This window comes from Schistocerca cancellata, chromosome 4 (assembly GCF_023864275.1).
Source record: "Schistocerca cancellata isolate TAMUIC-IGC-003103 chromosome 4, iqSchCanc2.1, whole genome shotgun sequence".
Taxonomy (NCBI): domain Eukaryota; kingdom Metazoa; phylum Arthropoda; class Insecta; order Orthoptera; family Acrididae; genus Schistocerca; species Schistocerca cancellata.
In genome coordinates, this window is record NC_064629.1 from 180,351,903 (window position 1) to 180,376,844 (window position 24,942).

The following is a 24,942-nucleotide window of genomic DNA, read 5'->3' on the forward strand; positions in this document are numbered from 1 at the left end:
TCTAACAACTACATCACTGAGTGCATCATAAAAACTATCCATCTTACATTGATCTGTCCCCTCACAATGTGAATATACTGACACTATCCTAATTTTCTTGCTAGACACTGTCGAATCTATCCACATCAGTCGTTCGTTTACATACCTTATTGCAACTACGCTGGGTTCCATTTCTTTCCTGATGTAAAGCCCTACACTCCATTGTGCTATTCCTGCTTTGACTCCTGACAGGTAGACCTTGTATTCTCCCACTTCCTCTTCTTTCTCACCCCTTACCCGAACATCTAACAGCTAAACCGTCCAACCCCATCTTACTTGCAGCCTCTGCCAGCTCTACCTTCTTCCCAGAGTAGCCCCCATTGATATTAATAGCTCCCCATCTCATTACCATTCGTTAGCCGAGTCGTATCTTAGGAGTCCCTGGTTTGTCAATTAGAGGTGGGACTCCGTCACCTCCAAAGGTCCGAGGCATTTTGCTCTGATTGTTGCCAGCATCATATTTAAAGTACCAGGGAAGCAGGGTGCTAGCCTTACTTGCCCCGGGTCCCACTGAGTTTTACCCCTAACGGTTGAGGGACTAACCAGTGGATTTGGTAGTCTTTGCCGTCTGAGCACAAAGGTGACCACGACTCAGAATATGTCCGAGATGCCCAGCCTTATTCCAAAGTAACTAGTATCCCCGACTGTCAGGACCACTTACTTGGCCACTCATACGTTGCCCGTGGTTCATGAACTAGGACATGACAACAGGAACTCACACCATGAACCATATATGCTTGCATTGCAAAACCAAGTCTAGCTTTTAGATGGTTTAGAACATTTTTTTTCTACTAAAAATGTGCTAAAAATATTTGTTTCTGGTGTTTTTACAAAAATCATCAACTTTTCCCTCAATTTTTAAACTACTGGAAAGCAGTAGGGGAGTGAAACTGTGTATTCTTAAACTTTGTACTGCATGCACAGTTTCAGGTTTGTCCTGAAATTACTCCCAGAGATATAAAAAGCTGAACTTCACATTTTTGTCAAGTGTGTATTTTTTTGGATGTCTCAACTTCACATTACCCATATGGTAACTGATCAAGAAACTTTTTTTATTATTTCTGTTAAAAGAGCTCAAAAATTTTACAAGATAGCCTAGTTTTGTTTCTTTCGAGAAAATATTGCCACATATATTATGTTTCAAATTTGTTGATAACTCAAGGATGCACTTGTGACAGCCGCACTATGGAGTCAAACAACTGACTATCTCAGAGTATTATAGTGATGAAATTGGAACTTTAGAAGTGTTCATTGGGAACATCTGCGAATGTTCACACAAAATTTCAGCAAAATTCATTATGTTTATGAGGGAACTTTTTCCCAAATTAGACCATTTGGCATGGAATTGCCCAAATGACAGAATATCCATAGCACTTCCACTGGATCATCAAGTTAGGGTGTCTCGATTAAGCATAAGCGGCACCAGGAGAACAAGTCGTGCCACAGAATCATTGTCTCTTACTGGTGGGGATGGAACAATGTCAATGAAGATTGGTTTAGAGCCTAATGGCACGAGGAGATCTGGCACCTCCGGGGTCACTGGAGCAGCCTTCTCCCAAGATTTCTTCTTCATAATTTCTGGTAGTCGAGAATCTTGTGAAGGCTTATCTACTGTAGGTGTCTGAACGGATGAAGAGGGGCAGTCCTGGGACCCAAAGTACAGCACTGCATCAGTCACTGGCTAGTGTCATGTTGCTGATCTGTGTCTTTCAGGAGAGAGGGTTCCCAAAATAGAGCAACACCCAGTCCCCAGGCAGAGAAAATCCCCAACCCGGCCGAGAATCAGACCCGGGACCCGATGATCCAGAGGCAGCAAGTTTTTGGAGAGGGTCTGCCCTGTGATTTGCTCGAGGCAGACCCTTTCCAGAAACAACTCTATTTGTAAGCAAACATGGACAGAAGAGCTTGAACCTCAAGATGATGATAACTGACTGCAATCAGGTGCCATGGACTCGGGAAGTTTCAGAACCAGTGTCCTAAACGAAATGAAAATTATGTTTTGTTGTACAGAAATTACATCAATTTTGAACAACAAATGACACGACATCCACCTCGACTGACACCTACACTACTCTCACAGTAATGAGATGCATCCACGAAGGTCACCTGGGCTGAGACCTACACTGGTCTCGTAGTAATGAGATACATCAGGAAGCCCCCCCCCCCCCCTCACCCCGCCCATCGTTTCACACTAACAACTATTTCTCCTCAGCAAACAGGGAGGTGGTGGGAAAGAGAAGAGTGAGAAAGGAATAAGAGCACAGAGAATTTACATCTCACTAACAGAAAACATACCGTGTATTTCCAAACCCTATCACAGGTTTTGAACATTTTCCTGCTTGACCATTTATGAAATTTTATGTGAACATTCACGCATTTCTCCATGAACATAGGTAAAGTTTAATGATGGTGGAAGCAATATTAGCCAATATATAGTCATTTTTCCGACTCCGCGCACAACTGGGCACAGAACAAGCATGAATCTCTGGTGATTTTGAGCTGTTATATCTTGGGCAATATTCTGCTGAAAGAAATGAAATTTTGCCATATTGTACAACTCTATGCATTCTCTTAAGAATTGGGTATATCTGACACTTCTTTTACAAATACAGTTTTCTACTAAAGCTTCAAAACTGGTTTCAATCAAAACAACATGTATTAACTACGATTTTTAATTATATATGCCAAGTACATACGTTTTTGCTTATATTTTGGGGAGTTTTAATACTGTCTTCGATTCTGCATTTTCCTCACTTTTGTGTTTTTTAAGTCTGGACCTCATGCAAAAGTAAAAAAGGGGATTCACAGTACCTAGCATTGGATAATAAAATCCATTTTGTTTTGTGGTTCGAACTATGGCCTTTCTAATGAGCCCAGTTTGGATAGGTTTACAGAACAAAGTTTTTTTGCAAAATCAGATAAAAAATACAGCACTTATTACCTTTTCTCAAATCCTTCAACTTTTCACTTAATTTATTCAGTAGTGGAAAGTGGTATATAAATGAAACTTAATATTTGAGAACCTGGTAGTGTTAGGTTACTACACATCATGTTTCATGATCATCTTAACTTTAATCCCCAAGATATAAGAAGTCAAACTTTGACTTTTTTTGGGCACCGATTTTTTCAGGCAATTTTTCCTACAAGTTTCTGGCAGCATATCCCTCAACATTCTTTTCATTATTATTTTTAAGAGAATGCACCATGTTGGACAAGATGACTAAATTTCATTTCTTTCAACAGACTATTGCCCAATACACAATAGCTCAAAATCACCAGAAATTCGTGCTCGCCACGCGCAAAGTCGTGCATAGAGTCAAAACAAATGACTGTATATCAGCAAGTGTCGCTTGAACGAATGTTACACTTAACCAATGTTCACTGGGGACTCTTGCGAATGATCACATAAAACTTTAACGAAATCTGAGACAGTCAGGCAGGGAGGTCTAGGTGAATCGACACGGAATGACCCAGCTATGTGATATAGGAACAAAGAATTCTGAAACAAAAGTGAATCAAAAAGCACAACTGAAAACAACAAAAGTATGTTACATGTTGTTTACTTGTGACTGAGGGAACATTACAAGTACAACACGTGTATATTGAAATAAATAAATGTTAATTGTGTTTTGAAGTAAGACAATATGTTAGAAAGTTCCAACTCCATCAACATCAGTGTAAAATCTCACAAAATGCAATCAATCTGAGTGACAATTAAAACAACACTGCATGTATTGTTAATAAGGGTATACAACATCACCATCAGTTAACAAACAGCACTTTGAAATTCTCTAGTGTTCGTGGAGTATGCATAAAGTCATCCAAAAACTAATAGTATCCTTGCCTCCTAATGCTCATATAATTTGTGTGTGGGAAGACACTACTGGCCACTTCGTTCTTCAAATAATGTTCTCCTCAAAGTCTTAATTAAGCCTACATAGTCTGGCACACAACATCAAGCATATCCTAGAAACAGCAGCAATGGGGATTAACTTGCTCATATGATAAGCTACAGCCACACACAGTTACCTTACAACACAACCTCACCGTTAACAAAACTGAATTTATTGGCAATGAGAAAAAGAAAGCACTGACATACAGACAGAAAAGGTGACAATGATAAAGCTGAGAAAGTCAATCTTCTCTCTCTCTCTCTCTCTCTCTCTCTCTCTCTCTTTCGCTTTAGGACACAAAATTGCTAAGGTCATAAGACCCGTATCATGACATAAGAGAAACATGTAATAAATAAAAACCTAAGGAGAAAAAGAAAAAAAAAATCAAGCAACTTAAAAAGGCAAGCAGCTAAGGACAAGGATGTCCCTTGAGAAAATTTCTTGAAACATATGACAAACTAGACAGCAAACATAGACGTAAACACAAACAGTTAATAAATGGGCACTGGATCAGAAAGTGACTTACTGTCAAGGGTTGAGAGCAGTAGGTGCAGAGTGGGACAGGGTCACCACTTAACAAATGCCGGTGACTACAGCAACAATGTCCTATATCCAGCTGGGCTAAAATGATCTCCTCATGGCGTGAGGACCATGAAGAAATCAGCCATGCTATTCAGGAGGTTTAACATCCTGGAGTTTGTGCTCCTGGAGAGAAGACCACTGGGCACTCCAACATGATACTACATGCCAACAAATAGTGAGACTAAGATCATTTGAGGGAAAAAGAGTTATTAGCAGACCGAGAGAGGAGAGCTCCAGCCTTTGCAGCAGCATCAGCAGCCACGTTCCCTGACACACCAACATGACCAGGAACCCGTATGCACACAACGTTGGCTTCCCCCACACTAAGCGATTCGAGGAATTCTTAACTCAACTGTACTAAAGGGCAGACTGAGTAGAGCATGAGAAGAGTCTGAAGAGCACAGAGAGAATCTGAGCAGATGACACAATTTGGAAGACAGACATAATGGCTGGCCTGATAAAGGGCGTAGAGCTCCACAGTAAAAATTGAGCACTGGTCAAGAAGCCAATACTGGAAAAGATCATCTCCAAGTACAAAGGCCCAATTAATGCCATGGTTGGTCTTGGAACCATCGGTGTAGACAAAGACACAGTCCCAAACACTGTGCGAAGTGTGAGAAACTCGTTGCAATCCACCTGGATAGGGGTAGTGTCCTTACGAAGTGAATGGAGTCCAAAATGAACATGTTCCTCGGTACGAAGTCAGTGCAGAGAAGAGCTCGCATCCCAGGGGAGTATGACATGGAGAGTAAAGCAAAGCTGTTTAGGCAATACAATTCGAACTCCGGGAGGCAACAGAGAAGACGGGTGCAGCCCGTACTTGCAGTCATCGAAATCGCCAAAAAAGGGCGCTTAGGATGGGTGACCAGGCATAGAAGACAGACGACTCACAGAACTGACAACAACATCCTGCCAGAAGGACAATGGTAGGTCAGCAGCCTCATCATAAAGAATCTCAACAGGATTAGGACAAAAGGCTGGCTAAACGTATCCTGCAATGGTGGATGGCGTCAAGACAACGTAAGATAGATTGACATGCGGATTAATATACGATACATCCATAATCCAGTTCTGAATGGACAAGGGATTGCTATAACCAGATGAGGATGGTCTGATCCACTCCCCACGAGGTACCGCATACAGCATGTAGAACACTGAGGGAGCGGGTACAACGAGCTGCCAGGTAAGAGATGTGGGAAGACCAACAGAGTTTCCTATCAAACGTGAGTCCCAAGAATTTAATTGTGTCAATATACAGAAGAAGGAATGGGTTGAGATGTAAGGGCATGGAAACAAACTCTCGGCACTTCCATAAGCTCATATTGTCTTGTCAGCAGAAAAGCGGAAGCCATTGTTGATGCTGCACGAGTCAAGATGATCAAGACATCGCTGAAGACACCACTCAAGCAGACAGGTTCACTGAGAGCTGCAATAGATCACAAAATCATCAACAAAAACAGAGACCGAGATACTGGGTGGGAGACAATCCATAATGGGGTAAATGGCAAATTAGACGACGAGGCAAACCATTCTCTCGAATAGAAGTGTCCGACAGAGCCAGGCCAACACATACCTTAAAGATACGGTCTTTTAAAAATTCCCAGATAAAAAGGTGCAGGTGACCCTGGAAGCCCCACTAGTACATAATACGGAGGACACTTGTTCTCCAGCAGGTGTCATACGCCTTCTCCAAATCAAAAAACACAGCCACAGTTTGACACTTCTGCAAAAAAAAATTTCATAATATGAGTTGACAAGGTGACAAGATGATCAGCTGCAGAGCGGTGCCTACGGAATCCATATTGGGCGTTAGTGAGGAGATTCCAAGACTTGAGGCACCACAACAGCCTGCCATCATCTTGCAGCCGTTACTAGTGAGGGAAATTCGGCAGTAGCTGAAAAGGAGGTGTTCTTTGTTACCAGGCTCAGTTATGGGAACAACAATGGCCTCATACTCACGACTGGGAAATGTGTCATCTGTCCAAATGTGGTTGTATGTACGGACGAGAAAGCGTAAGCCTTCAGGAGATAGGTGTTGCAACATCAGACTGTTAACACCGTCCGTTCCTGCAGTGAGTAACCTGGACAAAGACAGTATGTTTAAGCTCCCTCATAGTAAAAGCAGTATTGTAACATTCACAATTCTCAGAGGAAAAAGATATCGTTCTCACCTCCGCTGCCCATTTCAGAGGCAGCAAGGCAGGATGGTAGTGAGTGGAACTCAAAATGTCTGCAAAGTATCAGCCCAAGGTAGTGGGGATATCAAGAGTGTCTGTAACAACATTGTTCACTATGGTCAGACCAGGAAGTGGGGAACGAAAGCCGACAGATTACCCCAGACAACAGAAGATGGAGTAAAACTGTTAAAATCCATTTGAAAAGAAAGGCAACTAACTTCTTTGGTATCCCTAAAATTGCAATGACACTGCCCACATAGCTGCTTATAACAGATACAGTTCGTCATCATGGGATGGCATTTAAGAATGTGGACAGGTCATATCTGGGCACAGACTGCATTGTGGTAGGCTTCAGTCCACCAGAAGAAGGGGGCATATCGTGAAGATGAAGAGCTGCGAGGTATGGAACACACTGCTACAGTAAGGATAACGTTTGTAAGGTATTCTACCTGGTAATCAATGCAGGAGAAATGGCGTTCATCGAAAGTGGCCAGTGAGGAGTAGAGCTGCCAGTCAGCTTTGGAAAGCTGCCAGTTGGTTGGACACACAGATGGGACAGGCATTAGCAAACAAATGACACAGGAGAAATGTTCACTCGAGTGCGCGTCGGAATGGACCACTTGAGACGAAAAGCAAGCTGGGCAATACAGATTGAAAGATCCAAGTGGGAAAAGGAGTGCACGGAATCGGAAAGAAATGTGGGCGTAGCCATGTTCTAACAGATTAGACTGAGCTAGCTAAAGAAATCTATTAGGAGAGAGGGTGTGGAGACCCCCAAAGGGGATGGTGTGCAATAAAGTCATCGAGCAGCAAAAGGGAGGAGGAAACTGGGCAATAAAATGCAAAATGTATGCCCTGGTGACAGCAGAATATGAGGGCGAGAACCCGGAAAGGGAAAGATGAACAGCAACAGCTTGAAGCTGTGTGTGCAAGGAAAAAGTGTGACTATAGACATCTTGAATGAGCAGCACGACTCCCCAGTGAGCTGGAGTCACCACCTCAGCAGGAAGGTCAAAATGGACTGAAGCGAAGTGTGGGAGGTGAAAGCTATCACAAGGGGACAATTTTGTTTCACGAGGCAGGAAACAACTGGACAGTATAATCAGAAGAGGAGCTGTAATTCAACCCTGTTGGATCCAATGCCGTGAAAGTTCCATTGGAGAATAACTGTATCAGGTGACAAACAGGAGATGTGTCAAATAAGGTGGTAGATAGTGCATACGCTGCCAGGTGCCAGAATTTGAACGTGCACAATGTCCAGGTACAGAGGCTGAAGGAGCCTGTTCCAATAGTTTGACAGAGGTGTCAGTATTCGCCTTCAACTAGCCAGCAGACTGGTTGTTGGCAGTTCGTCCTGGTGAAATGGAGGTCGGCAGGTGAGGATGAAGTGGTGGCACCATTGAAGAACACCCAGGTGGAGAAGTGGAAGATCTTTTGCCTTTATCTGACTGCTTAGAACCCTGGTGTTTTTCGGGTGCAGACCCAGATGTTGGCTGGCTGGACGTGTGCTGAAAGTCATTACAGTATTCTTTTTTGGATTTCCATGCTTCTGTTTGCAAGGCATGCAATTTCACTAGCAAAAGTGAAGGTTTGTTGGTATGGTGTGCATTCATAGCAGAAGATGAGGATGTGACATCGGAGCTGGACAATTTCACAACCGTAGCACTGAACTGGAAGTTACAAGTCTGCACAGTCAAGTCCTTCATTAGGTTGGAGTGTAGTGAGAACTGTACTATAATTTCCAGACGGTGGTGTACAAGGTTTGCAGCTAGCCATTTTCCGAGCAATGTGAGTAGGAATCTTATCCTTTTCTGGATTTCCTGAACAGTTCTCTCATTGGGGTAGATTGGACAGACACATAGGAAGTAGTATGATCACTATTGCCATTGATACAGTGAGAGAAAGGACCCCTACCACAGATCATGCATTTGGCTGCATTTTTAAAGATTCAAGGGTGTGGTTGTAGTGCTGACATTTATAGCAACACGTAGGATTTGGGATATATGGTCTGACAGTAATAGCTTCGTAGCCAGTCATAATTTTTGATGGAAGTAGCACACAGTCAAATATGAGGAATAGATTGCAGGTTGGCACAAATTCTGTACCAACCCTTTTCATGACTCAGTGAACTTCAGCCACTCCTACTCAGTGAGATAGGCTGATATTTTAGCCTCGGCCAGGCCATCAAGCAGCCCAGTGTATATGACATCACGGGAATGTGGTGGGTCTCTGCTTTAACAGGACAGTTGTTGAGAAGAGTTGCATTACACACTTTCTGTGCCTGAAGAGCACTATCCATCTTCAAAAGCAAGGTCCCATTATGCAATGGGAGCAGGACTTCACAGTACCGGCAATGGCACCTACACCCTTCTGAACAACAAATGGATTAACTGTCATGAAATTGCGACTGCCTTCCAGGCGTGACACCACGAAGTATCGGGATGCAGCCAGGAGGGGTGTCGACTTTTTCATCTCAACCTATTTAAGTTTTTGTGATGAATTCATGGCAGAGAAATCCCCCACTATTGCCAGCATCTTCGATGGTGTGCTCCTTCCTTCTGGAGTACGTACGAGCACCACTTATCGACCCGGGGCTGGAAATTGTGTGTTACCCAGTCACCTTTTATGTCTCAAACGTGCGGGCCAGCCTTCAGGAATGCACAAGGAGGAATAATAATAATAATAATAATAATAATAATAATAATAATAATAATAATAATAATAATAATAATATAACTTTGAACATGGCTGACGTTTGCAGCAACCGTATACACAAATTTGAAAAATATGTAAGAATCAGCCAACCAGATGCATAGGTTTTCTATATACCTTGACCAGGTTTCGTCACCTCTAAGGGTCTGAAGTCTGATGAAGTCACCCTTAGAGGTGACGAAACCTGGTCAAGGTATATAGAAAACCTATGCAACCGGTTGGCTGATTTTTACATATTTTTCAAAAAATAATAAGACGAAGAAGAAGAAGAAGAAGAAGAAGAAGAAGAAGATGATGATGATGATGATGATGAAAAAATGGAATAAGAGAGACCTCAACAACCAAAGCAAAGGAAGGATAAGAAGCAAAGCACATGGAAAGGAAGACGGGCGGACAGTACAAATCCATACACAGTTTTACTGTGAACTTCGGTTTCCCGAAGAAGGCATATCACTCGATCCACAAGAGAGGCGAAAAGAATAGCAGGAGGATAGAGAAGCAGCATGGAAAGGGGAGTAGAGCTTCAAAGGCTCGGGCTCTGTGGTATCCAAGCAAGTACCCATCAAAGAGTGGTGAACCCCCACAGGAAGGAGGGAGGGAGGGGGAGGGGGGGGGAGTGTCGATCCTATGTTTTTTTTTTTTTTTTTTTTTTTTTTTTAGGGTGCACAACTTCAATGGTCATTAGCGCCCTGACTACTCTAAGAATGCACCGCGAGGCACAAGTTGACAACAACAACTAAAAGGGAAAACACGATAAAAGACAGACTGACAGGCATAGGATTAAAAAACAACATCATCAAATGTCCTTAGCGAGGTTTGTCAAATTGATAAAACAAAGAACACGAGCAGCTGCTCGTGGGTCATCCACTAAAATGGCATCGAAAGTATTAGGCAGGTTAAGATCGAGGCGCAGTTGGTTAAGATCGGGACAGGACATTAAAATGTGTCTAACCGTCAGCAAGTGCCCACATGGGCAGAACGGCGCCGGCGCAGCCGTCAGCAGATGGCGATGGCTGAACCGGCAGTGTCCAATTCTTAACCGGGCTAAAATGACCTCCTCCGGCCGAGAAGGGCGTGAGGAGGACGTCCAAGCCACGGGAAGAGGTTTTAAGGCCCGAAGCTTGTTGTCGGTGGCAGCCCAATCGGCATGCCACAGCGATAAGATTCGCCGACAAATGACCCTGCTAAAATCGGACGAAGGGACACAACAAGAAGCTGTCTGAGACTGGAGGACCGCAGCCTTGGCCGCGGCATCTGCAGCTTCGTTCCCAGGGATACCGACATGGCCAGGAACCCACATAAAGCTAACCGGAGAACCGACGTCCACCAGCTGCTGAAGAGAGCGTTGGATCCGGTGTACGAAAGGGTGAACCGGGTATGGATCACTGAGGCTCTGGATGGCGCTCAGGGAATCTGAGCAGATGACATAAGCAGAATGTCGGTGGCGGCAGATGTAAAGAACAGCCTGGTAGAGGGCAAAGAGCTCAGCTGTGAAGACCGAACAATGGCCATGGAGCCGGTATTTGAAACTTTGTGCCCCGACAATAAAGGAACACCCGACCCCGTCATTGGTCTTAGAGCCATCTGTATAAATGAAAGTCATGTTGATGAACTTCGAACGAAGTTCCAAAAAACGGGAGTGGTAGATCGAACCGGGGGTGACCTCTTTTGGGAGCGAGCTGAGGTCAAGGTGAACGCAGACCTGAGCCTGGAGCCAAGGTGGCGTGCGGCTCTCGCCCACTCGAAAGGTTGCAGGGAGTGAAAAATTAAGGTGTTGAAGGAGGCAACGAAAGCGAACTCCAGGGGGTAGCAGGGCAGAGACATACAACCCGTATTGACAGTCAAGAGAGTCGTCAAAAAAGGAACAATAAGACGGATGGTCGGGCATTGACAGTAGCCGACAGGCATACCGACAAAGCAGTATATCGTGCCGGTAGGTGAGTGGCAATTCGCCAGCGTCAGCATGAAGACTCTCTACGGGACTGGTATAAAATGCTCCGATCACAAGTCGTAAACCCCGATGTTGTATGGAGTTGAGGCGGCGTAAGATGGATGGCCGTGCAGAGGAGTATACGAAGCTCCCATAATCCAGCTTGGAGCGGACGATCGACCGATATAGACGAAGTAGGACGGTTCGATCCGCTCCCCACGACATACCACTGAGAACACGGAGGACATTTAAAGAACGGGTACAACGGGCGGCCAAATATGACACATGTGGAGACCAGCTAAGTTTCCTGTCAAAGGAAAGGCCTAAAAATTTGGTTGTCTCCACGATTGGGAGAGCAACGGGACGAGTCGTAAGGACGGTGGGAGAAACTCTTTGTAGCGCCAGAAGTTAATACAGACCGTCTTCTCGACAGAAAAACGAAAGCCATTGGCGACACTCCAGGAGTAAAGACGGTCAAGAGAACGCTGAAGACAGCACTCCAGGACACGTGTACACTGCGCGCTGCAATAGATGGTAAAATCGTCCACAAAAAGGGAGCCTGATACATCAGCTGGGAGGCAATCCATTATTGGATTGATCGCGATGGCGAAGAGAGCGACGCTCAAAACTGAGCCCTGTGGCACCCCATTCTCCTGGCGAAAGGTGTCGGACAGGACAGAACCCACACGTACCCTGAACTGTCGATCCATTAAAAAGGAACGAATAAAAAGAGGGAGGCGACCGCGAAGGCTCCATGTATGCATGGTGCGGAGAATGCCCGCCCTCCAACAGGTGTCGTAAGCCTTCTCCAAATCAAAGAACACAGCCGCGGTCGGGCGCTTCCGCAAGAAGTTATTCATAATGAAGGTCGACAAGGTAACCAGATGGTCAACAGCAGAGCGGCGCCTACGAAATCCACATTGTACATTGGTAAGTAGGCGTCGAGACTCGAGCAGCCAAACCAATCGAGAGTTAACCATTCGCTCCATCACTTTACAGACACAGCTGGTAAGTGAGATAGGTTGATAACTGGAAGGCAAGTGCTTGTCCTTCCCCGGCTTAGGAATCGGGACAACAATAGACTCGCGCCAGCATGCGGGAACATGTCCCTCAATCCAGATGCGATTGTATGTATGAAGAAGAAAACCTTTACCCGTAGGAGAAAGGTTCTTCAGCATCTGAATATGAATAGAATCAGGCCCTGGAGCGGAGGACCGTGATCGGCCAAGTGCGGTTTCGAGTTCCCGCATGGTGAATGGGGCATTATAACTTTCACAATTCGAGGAGCGGAAGTCAGGTGGCCTAGCCTCCTCTGCCTGTTTGCGGGGGAGGAAGGCAGGGTGGTAATGAGCGGAGCTCGAAACCTCTGCGAAAAAGCGGCCGAAGGCATTGGAGACAGCCTCAGGGGCCACAAGGACTTCATTCGCGACCTTCAAGCCAGAAACTGGGGAGTGGACCTTAGTGCCAGATAGCCGGCGCAGGCTACCCCAGACAACAGAAGAAGGAGTAAAACTGTTGAAGGTGCTTGTGAAAGCAGCCCAGCTGGCTTTCTTGCTTTCTTTAATAATACGACGACATTGAGCACGTAATCGTTTATAATTAATACAATTCGCCACTGTAGGGTGGCGTTTAAAGGTGCGTAAAGCACGTTGACGAGCACGTAAAGCGTCTCTACATGCTGCGGTCCACCAGGGGACCGGTACGCGACGTGGAGAAGAAGTAGGGTGAGGGATGGAATATTCAGCAGCAGCGAGAATGACTTCCGTGAGGTGCGCGACCTGACGATCGCAGCTTGTGAAGGTTTGATCCTGAAAGGTCGCCCTGGAAGAGAAGAGCCCCCAGTCTGCCTTGGAGATGGTCCAACTAGAGGAGCACGGAGAGGGAGTATGCTGCAGGAGATGGATTACACACGGGAAGTGGTCGCTCGAATATGTATCAGCAAGTGCATACCACTCAAACCGGCGTGCAAGTTGGGGAGTACAGATAGAGAGGTCTAAATGGGAATAGGTGTGAGATGTGTCCGAAAGAAAAGTAGGGGCGCCAGTATTGAGGCAGACAAGATTGAGCTGGTTGAAAAGGTCTGCTAACAAGGAACCCCTCGGGCAGGGTGCTGGAGAGCCCCAAAGGGGATGGTGGGCATTGAAGTCTCCAGTTAACAAAAATGGTGCAGGTAGCTGAGCAATAAGTTGCATCATGTCTGCCCTGGTAACGGCAGATGACGATGGAGTGTAAACGGTACAAAAGGAAAACGTAAAAGTGGGGAGAGTAATGCGGATGGCAACTGCCTGCAGGCCGGTGTGCAACGTGATGGGATCGTAGTAAATATCATCCCGGACCAGCAACATAACCCCTCCATGAGCTGGGATACCTACCACAGGGGGTAGGTCAAAACGCACAGAGGTGTAGTGTGCCAAGGCAATTTGATCGCATGGGCGTAGCTTCGTTTCCTGGAGGGCTACGACGAGCGGACGATGCAAGCGGAGCAGCAACATCAAGTCCTCTCGGTTGGAGCGAATGCTGCGAATATTCCAGTGAATAAGTGCCATTGTAAGAAAAGGAAGATGAGAGAAGGGGTCACCTCGAAGGCCGCTTAGGGCCTGGCTTCGAGCGAGCACTGCCGCCGCTATCAGGAGGCGGACAGTCATCGTCCATGGGGTCTATAGGGTCAGCAGCCATCTCGGGAGGATGGCCGGGAGGGGGAGCTTCCTCCGCCGGTGAACGGCCAGATGTACGGCTACCAGCGGTGCGGCCAGGCGAAACGGATGACGGCCTGGGGCGGCAACCGCTGGGTGGCGCAGGAGAAGAAATGCGCCGTGGCGGAGAAGGAGAACTGTGCTTCCTATGCGCCTTTTTGGAAGGACGTTTGGTGGAAGTACCGGTCGAAGGCAGGGAGGTCGAGGGACGGAGGAAGTCTGCACGGGATGGTTCCTTCTTGAAGGCCCGTGCATCTGACTTCGGGGTCTTCGACTTAGCAGAAGCTGAGGAAGGGGCTGGTGTCTGTGGGGTGATGGGAGGAAGAGGAGATGTCGACCGCGCGATCTTAGCACTGGCCAAACGGACGACCGTGGTGCTGAAGGTCAGATCGCATGTCTGGGTTGCTACCTCCCGGGTAGTCCGAGGAGAGGCGAGGACAGTACTGTATTTCCCCGCTGGGAGCAGTGTGGGCTTCCTACTAGCCAATAGCTTGCGAGCAGCCGAGGTGGACACTTTCTCTTTGACCCGAATTTCTTGGATACAGCGTTCTTCCTTATAGACAGGACAGTCGCGGGAGGATGCGGCATGGTCACCCTGACAGTTCACACAACGAGGAGACGGAGGTGGACAGTCACCCTCATGGGCATCCCTGCCACAAGTGACACATTTAGCCGCATTGGAACAAGACTGTCGAGTGTGATTGAAACGCTGACACTGGTAGCAGCGCGTAGGTGTCGGGACATAGGGGCGAACAGAAATAACCTCGTAGCCCGCCTTGATGCGCGATGGCAGCTTAACACTATCTAAGGTCAAGAAAAGTGTCCGGGTCGGTACAAGGTCATTGTTGACCTTTTTCATGACCCGATGGACAGCCGTCATGCCCTGCTCAGCAAGGAAAGATTGAAGCTCCTCGTCAGTCAATCCGTCGAGGGAGCTAGTATAGACTACACCACGAGACGAATTCAAAGTTCGGTGGGCCTCCACCCGGACAGGGAACGTGTACAGGAGGGTGGCCCGAAGCAGTTTTTGTGCCTGAAAGGCACTCTCAGTTTCTAGTAATAAGGTGCCATTACGCAACCTGGTACAAGATTTGACAGATCCGGCTATGGCATCTACGCCCTTCTGAATAACGAAAGGGTTGACAGAGGAAAAATCCTTTCCGTCCTCAGATTGAGAAACGACGAGGAACTGTGGGGCAGGCGGTAGTACTTTTGTCACTGTTGGCTGGTCACGTTTCCGTTTTTGGGTCGAAGTCGAGAGAGATGGAGTAGAATCCATTGCGGAGGAATCCCCCAAGATTGCCAGCCTCTCCGATGGCGCGCTCCTTCCTTGTGGGGACCCTCTCAGAGGGCACTCCCGCCTTAGGTGAATGTTTACACCTCAGGTCACACCTCCCGAGAAACAGACGGAGGGACCAATCGGCATGGTCAGAAGGTATCAGCTCAGGCAATCACCCCTCCCCGGGCCTGGCCTTTACCAGGGGGTACGCGCGTGCCTTACATGTCTACCCAGGGCGGGGACTTACGCGTTACCCCGTCACCGGCTACGCGTGCGAACGCGTGGGTCGGCCTTCAGGCACGCACAGGGAGGAAGGAAGAAGAGGAAAAAGAAGAGAGAGAGGGAGAAAGAGGACAGACTGTCTCAAACGCCAAGGCGGAGACCAGAGAAGACAAGGAGAAGAAGGCAATGAGAAAGCAAGGAGAAGAAGGCAATGAGAAGGCAAGGAGAAAAAGGCAATGAGAAGGCAAGGAGAAAAAGGCAATGAGAAGGCAAGGAGAAAAAGGCAATGAGAAGGCAAGGAGAAAAAGGCAATGAGAAGGCAAGGAGAAAAAGGCAATGAGAAGGCAAGGAGAAAAAGGCAATGAGAAGGCAAGGAGAAAAAGGCAATGAGAAGGCAAGGAGAAGTCAAGGGAAAGAGTAAGGAAGACAGTGAGGTGGAGAAGAGCAAAGAAAGGAACCAACAAAAGGAAGGAAGAAACGAGAAGTAAAAAACCAAAGACCACGATTATAGGTCGTGGAACCGTCCGTCTCCGGACGCAGGCGCTAACTACCCCCGTGAGGGGGATGGACTCCTTTTAGTCGCCTCTTACGACAGGCAGGAATACCTCGGGCCTATTCTAATCCCCGGACCCGTAGGGGGGTCGATCCTATGTGAATTAGGGCCAAAGGGACACACTGCTGAGGGGAGTGAAATTGAAATATTTACCACAAAGAAAAAGCAGCTAAGTGCTCACGATAAATACCCTGTTGATATGGATGAATGTGTCAATACACAGCAAATTCTGTGATGTTACTAGCAGTACAAGAAATTAACTTTGAGCACTTCAGAGATTATATGATACTGCACTGGGCTTCAAAGCCAGCAGAGAAACTCTCTCAAAGGGAGTGCACGCGATCGGGGATGAGGATCTGAGAACGGACTGAATGGTGGTGGTGTTTACAGTGCTCAGTATCTTACCATAAAACCGTTCATCCCAGTGATCCATCATTCAAGGGATGGTAACAATATAAATGTACTCACCATCCATTAAAATAACTACTGTCTGTGTTACAGCACCGAATCGTATTGCGCATTATGTGAGCTGATACGTGGAGGGGTGTAGGTTCGATGTCACTGTGAAGTAAATTTTGTTTCTCTTCTCATTTTTTCTTTGTTTTTGCCCTTTTGCCATTCACTTTTCATAACAGCTAATAACTGCCTTCATTACATTGGTTACAGAATAGATGAAAAAGAGATAAAATACAATGGACTTTACACTTGACATGAAGCCAGCGCATAGAAATTTATTTATTGTTACAGTCCACGATTTTTGAAGTGTCACTTGGCCACAGAAACATTGGTAGCATGAACTGCATGAGCCTTGTATGAATGACATCTTGCCATGGCCACATTTAATTTTCAATAAATTTAAGGGGAAAATTACATCATTAACATTCTGCATTATTGTTATTTCATTATTAATATAGCAGCCACAAACCATGTTCTAACTTAAACTCAGCAGTCTTCCCCTTGTTTTCACTCACATCCACTGATGCATTTTGATGCTGACAAAAAATATCATACAACTAGCACTGAACCTAAACCTATGACCAGTACCACGAAAGTCTGACCATATGCACACTCGGCTCTCACACTACTTCTGAAATGTGCTATTTCTTAATGGATGGTAGGTAAATTAACCTCATCCAGTTAATGGAGATGAAGTGTCTCTTACAAAGGTCCACAACTTTACTGTAGGACTTCTGGCACAAACTACATCACCATTCAGTCAGATCTCAAATCCCCAGCCTCGATCTGCATCCTTCATTTGTGAGAAAAATTTTCCTCTATGAAATTTTCTTTTAAAATGTGCTAAACAACACAGTCTGAAAAAGCAAACCATATTAAATGGTTAAGAAAATATGAGGCGAAGGAATTAAATTGGCCAATGGTTTATTTAAACAAATTGTGGATGCACACACATTATTCTGTGAATAAAATGCTGGCAAAGTGATGATGTCCAAGGAGTATTGTCAAAAGAACCAGTCTACATTTTGTGTCTTACGCAGAATACTGACATACAGACATAGGATCATGCTCCATTTTTATGGATACTGAAGTTTATTCAAATACTGCCTCCCCTTCAAATTTCTCATGCATAAAAATGACAATGCTAGAACACTTGCCTGGCCTTCAGTTTGGTTTGCTTGCTATCTGCAAGTGAATCAGATATTGTCACAATTCAAGGTACATAAAATGAATTATCAGTAGTGGCAGGCAGCCAATATGGACAACACAAGCCATCACATTCTCGTGTAACAGAAAGTGTAAACTTTGATTAAAGTTCCAGCACAATCGATGGGCAGTTGCAGTAGCTAATTACAGGAAATACTGTGAGGTCTTAAGAATAGTAAGTACAGTGGTTTGCCTCGGAAATAATGAAAATAATATGGAATAAAATCAGTAGATTGAGCATAGGTAACTATCATTTTAGAGAGGTGGTGGTGTGAGGCAGGTAAGCACATAAAACAGGAGACACACACACACACACACACACACACACACACACACACACACACACACACACACACACTAGTCTTCACAATTAAATCTTTAATTACCTGTAATTACATTTATAGATGAACTTACTACTTGCACTGATCCACTGCATGGCTCTAGGTACTTCTGCGCCCTGTGCTGTTCCTCCCTCAGTTTTGCATCAGCATACCTCATATAATTTTGAACACCATTTGCCTGGAGGTACTGAGGTGCTTTCATTCGATAAAATGCCTCTGTTGCTTCAATGTAGGCCTTTTCAAAGTTTTCTCGGTATATTTGGAGTTTATCCTCAGGATTCGAACAGAGATTAACTGAAGCAAGGAAGCACTGATTAGAATTGTCCTGAATATAAAATACATTTCATACTTAAAGTTTTTCAATAAAAATTTTCTAGTTATATAGCTGGACAAGAACTGTGCTTACAATTACATGATGCTGCATTTTATCTTACTGTTATTTCTGCATATAAATTTGTGTTTATTTCTCCAACCTTACATCTGGTACAATTTTGTCCAAGAAAGTCTGTCTTAGGAACACCCAACCTCTATTCCTTTTTAGTATTCACTGCAAACACAACACTATCACCATGATGGGAGAAGATACGTGTATAAAAGTGTTCAGTGCATAGGAGGGATCATTGAGTGAAATTGTGATTTGGCTGAGGGGAGAAAACATGCTTGGATACCCTAACGGTAAGGGGACTGTTTGAGGAAAGCAGTATATTGAGGTTCATTAAAATGTAAGTTTACATTTTATGTGGTTTCTGCAATAAGTAATGATTCACAAGAAAATCTTCAATTTTCTGTTTCCAATATCTGTTTGATTACTGTCAAGAATAATCACCAGTGCTAACAAATGGTTCAAATGGCTCTGAGCACTATGGGACTTAACATCTGAGGTTATCAGTCCCTAGACCTAACTAACCTAAGGACATCACACACAGGATACGAACCTACGACCGTAGCAGTCGCGCAGTTCCTGACGGAACTGCCTAGAACCGCTCGGCCACAGCAGCCGACCATCATCAGTGCTAACACATCTAAAGAGCGCATAGGGCCTTATCACTTTTTGTCTATTTTTAAGTCCAACACCAGGGTATACTTTAGGTTTCACTGTCTTATATTGCTGCAATTAAAGTCATGTGATAATTGGTCTTACTGTTTGCCATTTCTGCTAGTAAGACTTATAATGTAGTAATTTATTGGTGTCTTGCAAGAACTACTGATAAGTTTAATGTGTGCTGTCACAAGCAGTATTTATCAACAACTGAGTCAATAAGAAATCATTCTTGTTTCACTTCTGTATGATCATTGACTGTCACACATTTCGAGAAAGTGCCACGTGCTATCCAAGCAATTTAATCAAATTTTTAGTTGTGAATACTTTTGTCGTATCAGTTTGAGGGTAATGTGTTACTGCTGCTGGGAATTCACCATCACAGTCTTTTATATGACTACATGGCACAGACATCTTCTCTGTTTAAAATAAATTACTGATAAAACACAAGTCAGATCTTACCATACGATTCTCGAACGCCAATAACAAGCTGAGAATCAAAAGCTTCTCCATTTCGTTCTGCATGCACTAATTTCATGGCAGAATCCTGAAGACGTTGTTTAATGTCACAGAATATGCTCTGGTTCCAACTGTCCAGCATTAACTGCAAATAATGTAAAAAGACAACATTTATATATACGTGCAAGCACACATAAAAAAGGGTATTTGATTATCGTATACTGCAAGGTACAATGAAACCAAGTTATTTAATTAACAAACTCTAATTGAATTTTATATTTTTAATGTGGCATCAGTTCATAATTCAGTGATTTTGAGTTTGCTATTGCTTCAGATATTATATTTGGAACTGCACCAATTGGTGTTAAATACACATCAGCCTGTCAGTGTGCATCCTATAGCATTCTAAAAAACAATACTATTTCTATAGAGGTATCAGTCAATGACTCATCCCCTTTCAAAGGTAGCAGCACTGATGATGCCTCATATCATCTAATACTTTCCACTTGCACCCCTATATAGCATTACCAGTAGTGTTCACAAGCAAACAATATGCAGCAATTGTTTTGCTGTTGTACATTGTTATCTTTGTTATCCACACAGTTAAATGTAAAGTGCATTATACGTTGGCAGTATTGTTTACCAATTATTTGTAATACAATGAGTAATTCCAAGATTATATCAAAATAATACATCATTTTAAGTCTATTCTCAGATAACTGTTCCGCTCAGAATAAGAATAGCAGTCTCAGCAGATTTCTACATCTATATCTATACTCTGCAAACCACTGTGAAGTGCATGACAGAGGGTACATCCTACTGTACCAGTTATTAGAATTTCTTCCCATTCCATTCACGTATGGAGTGTAGGAAAAATGATCATTTAAATGCCTCCCCCCCCCCCCCATGGGTCACACAAACCTGTCACCATTCGTGCCACCCTTCCTCTATACACATGTAATATCCCCTGTTAGTCCTATTTGGTATGGGTTGTATCTAACCATTTCTGGAAAATACAACAAAATTATAACATTAACTAGCAGTGATAGGACACTGTTTTTTACCCTGTAATAGGGACTTTGCCATTATAAAAAAGAAACTAAGAAAACAGGACATATTTTACTGTGGATGATGTCACAGAGGTGATTCTTACAAGTTTCAAACCAGTAAATTTCTAGTTAGAGATGTTGCTGTTACTGAAATACTAAACTTCAAGTCATGGTGGCAGCCATATTACAAGAAGATCAGGATTTCTGAAGAAACTCAAAGTACTGTAAGACAAGGGAAGGTGGCAATTTCTATAAGTAGTTTATGAAATTCCGTTACAGATAACAAAAAAAGGGGTTGCGTGACAATTTCTATCAGTAACTTTTGAAATTCCATTACACATAACAAAAAAAAGGGGTTGCACTACATATTCTATATCTACATGACTACTAAGCAATTCACACTTATGTGCCTGGAGAGGGTTCATCTAACCATCTTCAGACTCTCTCTCTACTGTTTCACTCTGTAAAAGCTCCAATTTCTCTTACTTTATTACAATGACCACTTTTCCCTACATAAGTTGGTAACAAAATATTTCGCATTCAGAGGAGAAAGTTGGAGACTCAATTTCACGGAAATGTATTGTTGCAATGAAAAACATACCTGTAACACACTCTCCTCTATTTTGTGTTAATACAAAATGACTTGGCCTCCTTTGGACTTTTTTGATGTGCTCTGTCAACCTTATCCGGTAAGCATCCCATTCCACACAGCAGTACTCTAACAGAGGAGGGACAAGCATAGTGTGTCTTTATCAGACCTGTTGCATCTTCCAAATTTTCTGGTTTGCCTTGCCCACAACACTATCTATGTGATCATTCTAATTTAAGTTTTTCATAATTTTAATTCCTAGGTATTTAATTGAATTGACAGCCTTCAGATTTGTGTGATTTATTGTGTAATGGAAATTTAATGAATTCCTTTCAGTACCCATGTGCATGAACTCACATGTTTCATTATTTTCAGTCCACTGCCACTCTTTGCACCATGCAGAAATCTTGTCTGCATTTTTCTGCAGTTGGTTTTCATCTTCTGATGGCTTTACTAGATGTTAAATGGCATCATCATCTACAAACAATCTAAGAGGAATTCTCGGCTTTCCTTGTAAGCTGTTTGTATAGATTAGGACAGTGGAGGGCCTATAACAACTCCTTGAGGGATGCAAGATATCCCTTTTGTCTTATTCAGTGACTTTCTGTCGATTACTACTTACTATAACCTTTCTGACAAAAAATCATGAATCCAGTAACACAGCTGCATGCAATTTGATTATAAGTCTCCTTTGAGGAAGCCGCCTGGTAGAATTTTGCACAGAGCACAACTTAATCATAGCTAACACTTGGTTTAAGAATCATGATAGAAGGTTGTATACATGGAAGAACCCTGGAGATACTAAAAGGTATCAGATAGATTATATAATGGTAAGACAGAGATTTAGGAACCAGGTTTTAAATTGTAAGACATTTCCAGGGGCAGATGTGGACTCTGACCACAATCTATTGGTTATGACCTGTAGATTAAAACTGAAGAAACTGCAAAAAGGTGGGAATTTAAGAAGATGGGACCTGGATAAACTGAAAGAACCAGAGGTTGTACAGAGTTTCAGGGAGAGCATAAGGGAACAATTGACAGGAATTGGGGAAAGAAATACAGTAGAAGAAGAATGGGTAGCTTTGAGAGATGAAATCGTGAAGACAGCAGAGGATCAAGTAGGTAAAAAGACGAGGGCTAGTAGAAATCCTCGGGTAACAGACGAAATATTGAATTTAATTGATGAAAGGAGAAAATATAAAAATGCAGTAAATGAAGCAGGCAAAAAAGAATATAAACGTCTCAAAAATGAGATCGACAGGAAGTGCAATATGGCTAAGCAGGGATGGCTAGAGGACAAATGTAAGGATGTAGAGGCTTATCTCACTAGGGGTAAGATAGATACTGCCTACAGGAAAATTAAAGAGACCTTTGGAGATAAGAGAACCACTTGTATGAACATCAAGAGCTCAGATGGAAACCCAGTTCTAAGCAAAGAAGGGAAAGCAGAAAGGTGGAAGGAGTATATAGAGGGTCTATACAGGGGCGATGCACTTGAGGACAATATTATGGAAATGGAAGAGGATGTAGATGAAGATGAAATGGGAGATACGATACTGCGTGAAGAGTTTGACAGAGCACTGAAAGACCTGAGTCGAAACAAGGCCCCCGGAATAGACAACATTCCACTGGAACTACTGACGGCCTTGGGAGAGCCAGTCCTGACAAAACTCTACCATCTGGTGAGCAAGATGTATGAAACAGGCGAAATACCCTCAGACTTCAAGAAGAATATAATAATTCCAATCCCAAAGAAAGCAGGTGTTGACAGATGTGAAAATTACCGAACAATCAGCTTAATAAGCCACAGCTGCAAAGTACTAACACAAATTCTTTACAGACGAATGGAAAAACTAGTAGAAGCCGACCTCAGGGAAGATCAGTTTGGATTCCGTAGAAATACTGGAACACGTGAGGCAATACTGACCTTACGACTTACCTTAGAAGAAAGATTAAGGAAAGGCAAACCTACGTTTCTAGCATTTGTAGACTTAGAGAAAGCTTTTGACAATGTTGACTGGAATACTCTCTTTCAAATTCTAAAGCTGGCAGGGGTAAAATACAGGGAGCGAAAGGCTATTTACAATTTGTACAGAAACCAGATGGCAGTTATAAGAGTCGAGGGACATGAAAGGGAAGCAGTGGTTGGGAAGGGAGTAAGACAGGGTTGTAGCCTCTCCCCGATGTTATTCAATCTGTATATTGAGCAAGCAGTAAAGGAAACAAAAGAAAAATTTGGAGTAGGTATTAAAATCCATGGAGAAGAAGTAAAAACTTTGAGGTTCGCCGATGACATTGTAATTCTGTCAGAGACAGCAAAGGACTTGGAAGAGCAGTTGAACGGAATGGATGGTGTCTTGAAGGGAGGATATAAGATGAATATCAACAAAAGCAAAACGAGGATAATGGAATGTAGTCGAATTAAGTCGAATGATGCTGAGGGAATTAGATTAGAAAATGAGACACTTAAAGTAGTAAAGGAGTTTTGCTATTTGGGGAGCAAAATAACTGATGATGGTCGAAGTAGAGAGGATATAAAATGTAGACTGGCAATGGCAAGGAAAGCGTTTCTGAAAAAGAGAAATTTGTTAACATCGAGTATAGATTTAAGTGTCAGGAAGTCATTTCTGAAAGTATTTGTATGGAGTGTAGCCATGTATGGAAGTGAAACATGGATGGTAAATAGTTTGGACAAGAAGAGAATAGAAGCTTTTGAAATGTGGTGCTACAGAAGAATGCTGAAGATTAGATGGGTAGATCACATAACTAATGAGGAAGTATTGAATAGGATTGGGGAGAAGAGAAGTTTGTGGCACAACTTGACCAGAAGAAGGGATCGGTTGGTAGGACATGTTCTGAGGCATCAAGGGATCACCAATTTAGTATTGGAGGGTAGCGTGGAGGGTAAAAATCGTAGGGGGAGACCAAGAGATGAATACACTAAGCAGATTCAGAAGGATGTAGGTTGCAGTAGGTACTGGGAGATGAAGAAGCTTGCACAGGATAGAGTAGCATGGAGAGCTGCATCAAACCAGTCTCAGGACTGAAGACCACAACAACAACAAATTGAGGAACAGGGCCAACAGTCTTCTGGGAATATAGAAATAGGGAATCGACTTGACGTACACAGTCTCAGAACTCACTACTTTGTTGAGAATGAAGAGCTGGCTGTGTTTCACAAGAACAATATTTTCTGAATCTGTACTATGTCAACACGTCATTTCATTTGAGATAACTCATAACCATATATGTTCCAAAATCCTACTGCAAATCGACATCAGTGACATTGGTCTGTAATTCATCAGATTACTCCTATTCCCTTCCTTGAGTATTGTGTAACCTATTTAACTTTCCAGTCTTTAGGTAACATCTTTCACTGAGTGAGCTGCTGTATATGACTGTATGACAGCTAAATACAAAGCTGTTGTATCAGCAAACTCTGAAAAGGACCTTATTGGCATACAATCTTGACTAGAGGCCTTGCCTTCATTAAGTGATTTAAGCTACTTCGCTGGACTGATGATATCTACTAAGTTATTCATTTTGCAGCTGTTCTTGATTCAAATTGTGGAATATTTACTTTGTCTTCTTTAGTGAAGGAATTTTGGAAAACAGTGTTCAGTAACTCCACTTTAGTCGTACTGTCATTGGTAATATTAGCATTGGTAAGGCACAGTGAAGGTATTGATTACGTCCTACTGCTGGTTTACTTTACGTATGACC

The 24,942-nt window shown here is 43.6% G+C and overlaps 1 protein-coding gene across 4 annotated transcripts in view; it reads right to left on the reverse strand.

Moving 5' to 3' along the window:
• Positions 1-24,942, reverse strand: part of LOC126183197 (cullin-5) — a 253,481-nt gene that overhangs the window by 192,515 nt on the left and 36,024 nt on the right. For all 4 annotated transcript variants that reach the window (XM_049924956.1, XM_049924955.1, XM_049924954.1 and 1 more), the window contains exons 4-5: positions 19,585-19,726; positions 18,157-18,377 (exon numbers count right to left, since the gene is read on the reverse strand). In XM_049924956.1, the coding sequence (XP_049780913.1) occupies positions 18,157-18,377; positions 19,585-19,726 (363 nt within the window). The remainder of the gene's footprint in view (positions 1-18,156; positions 18,378-19,584; positions 19,727-24,942) is intronic.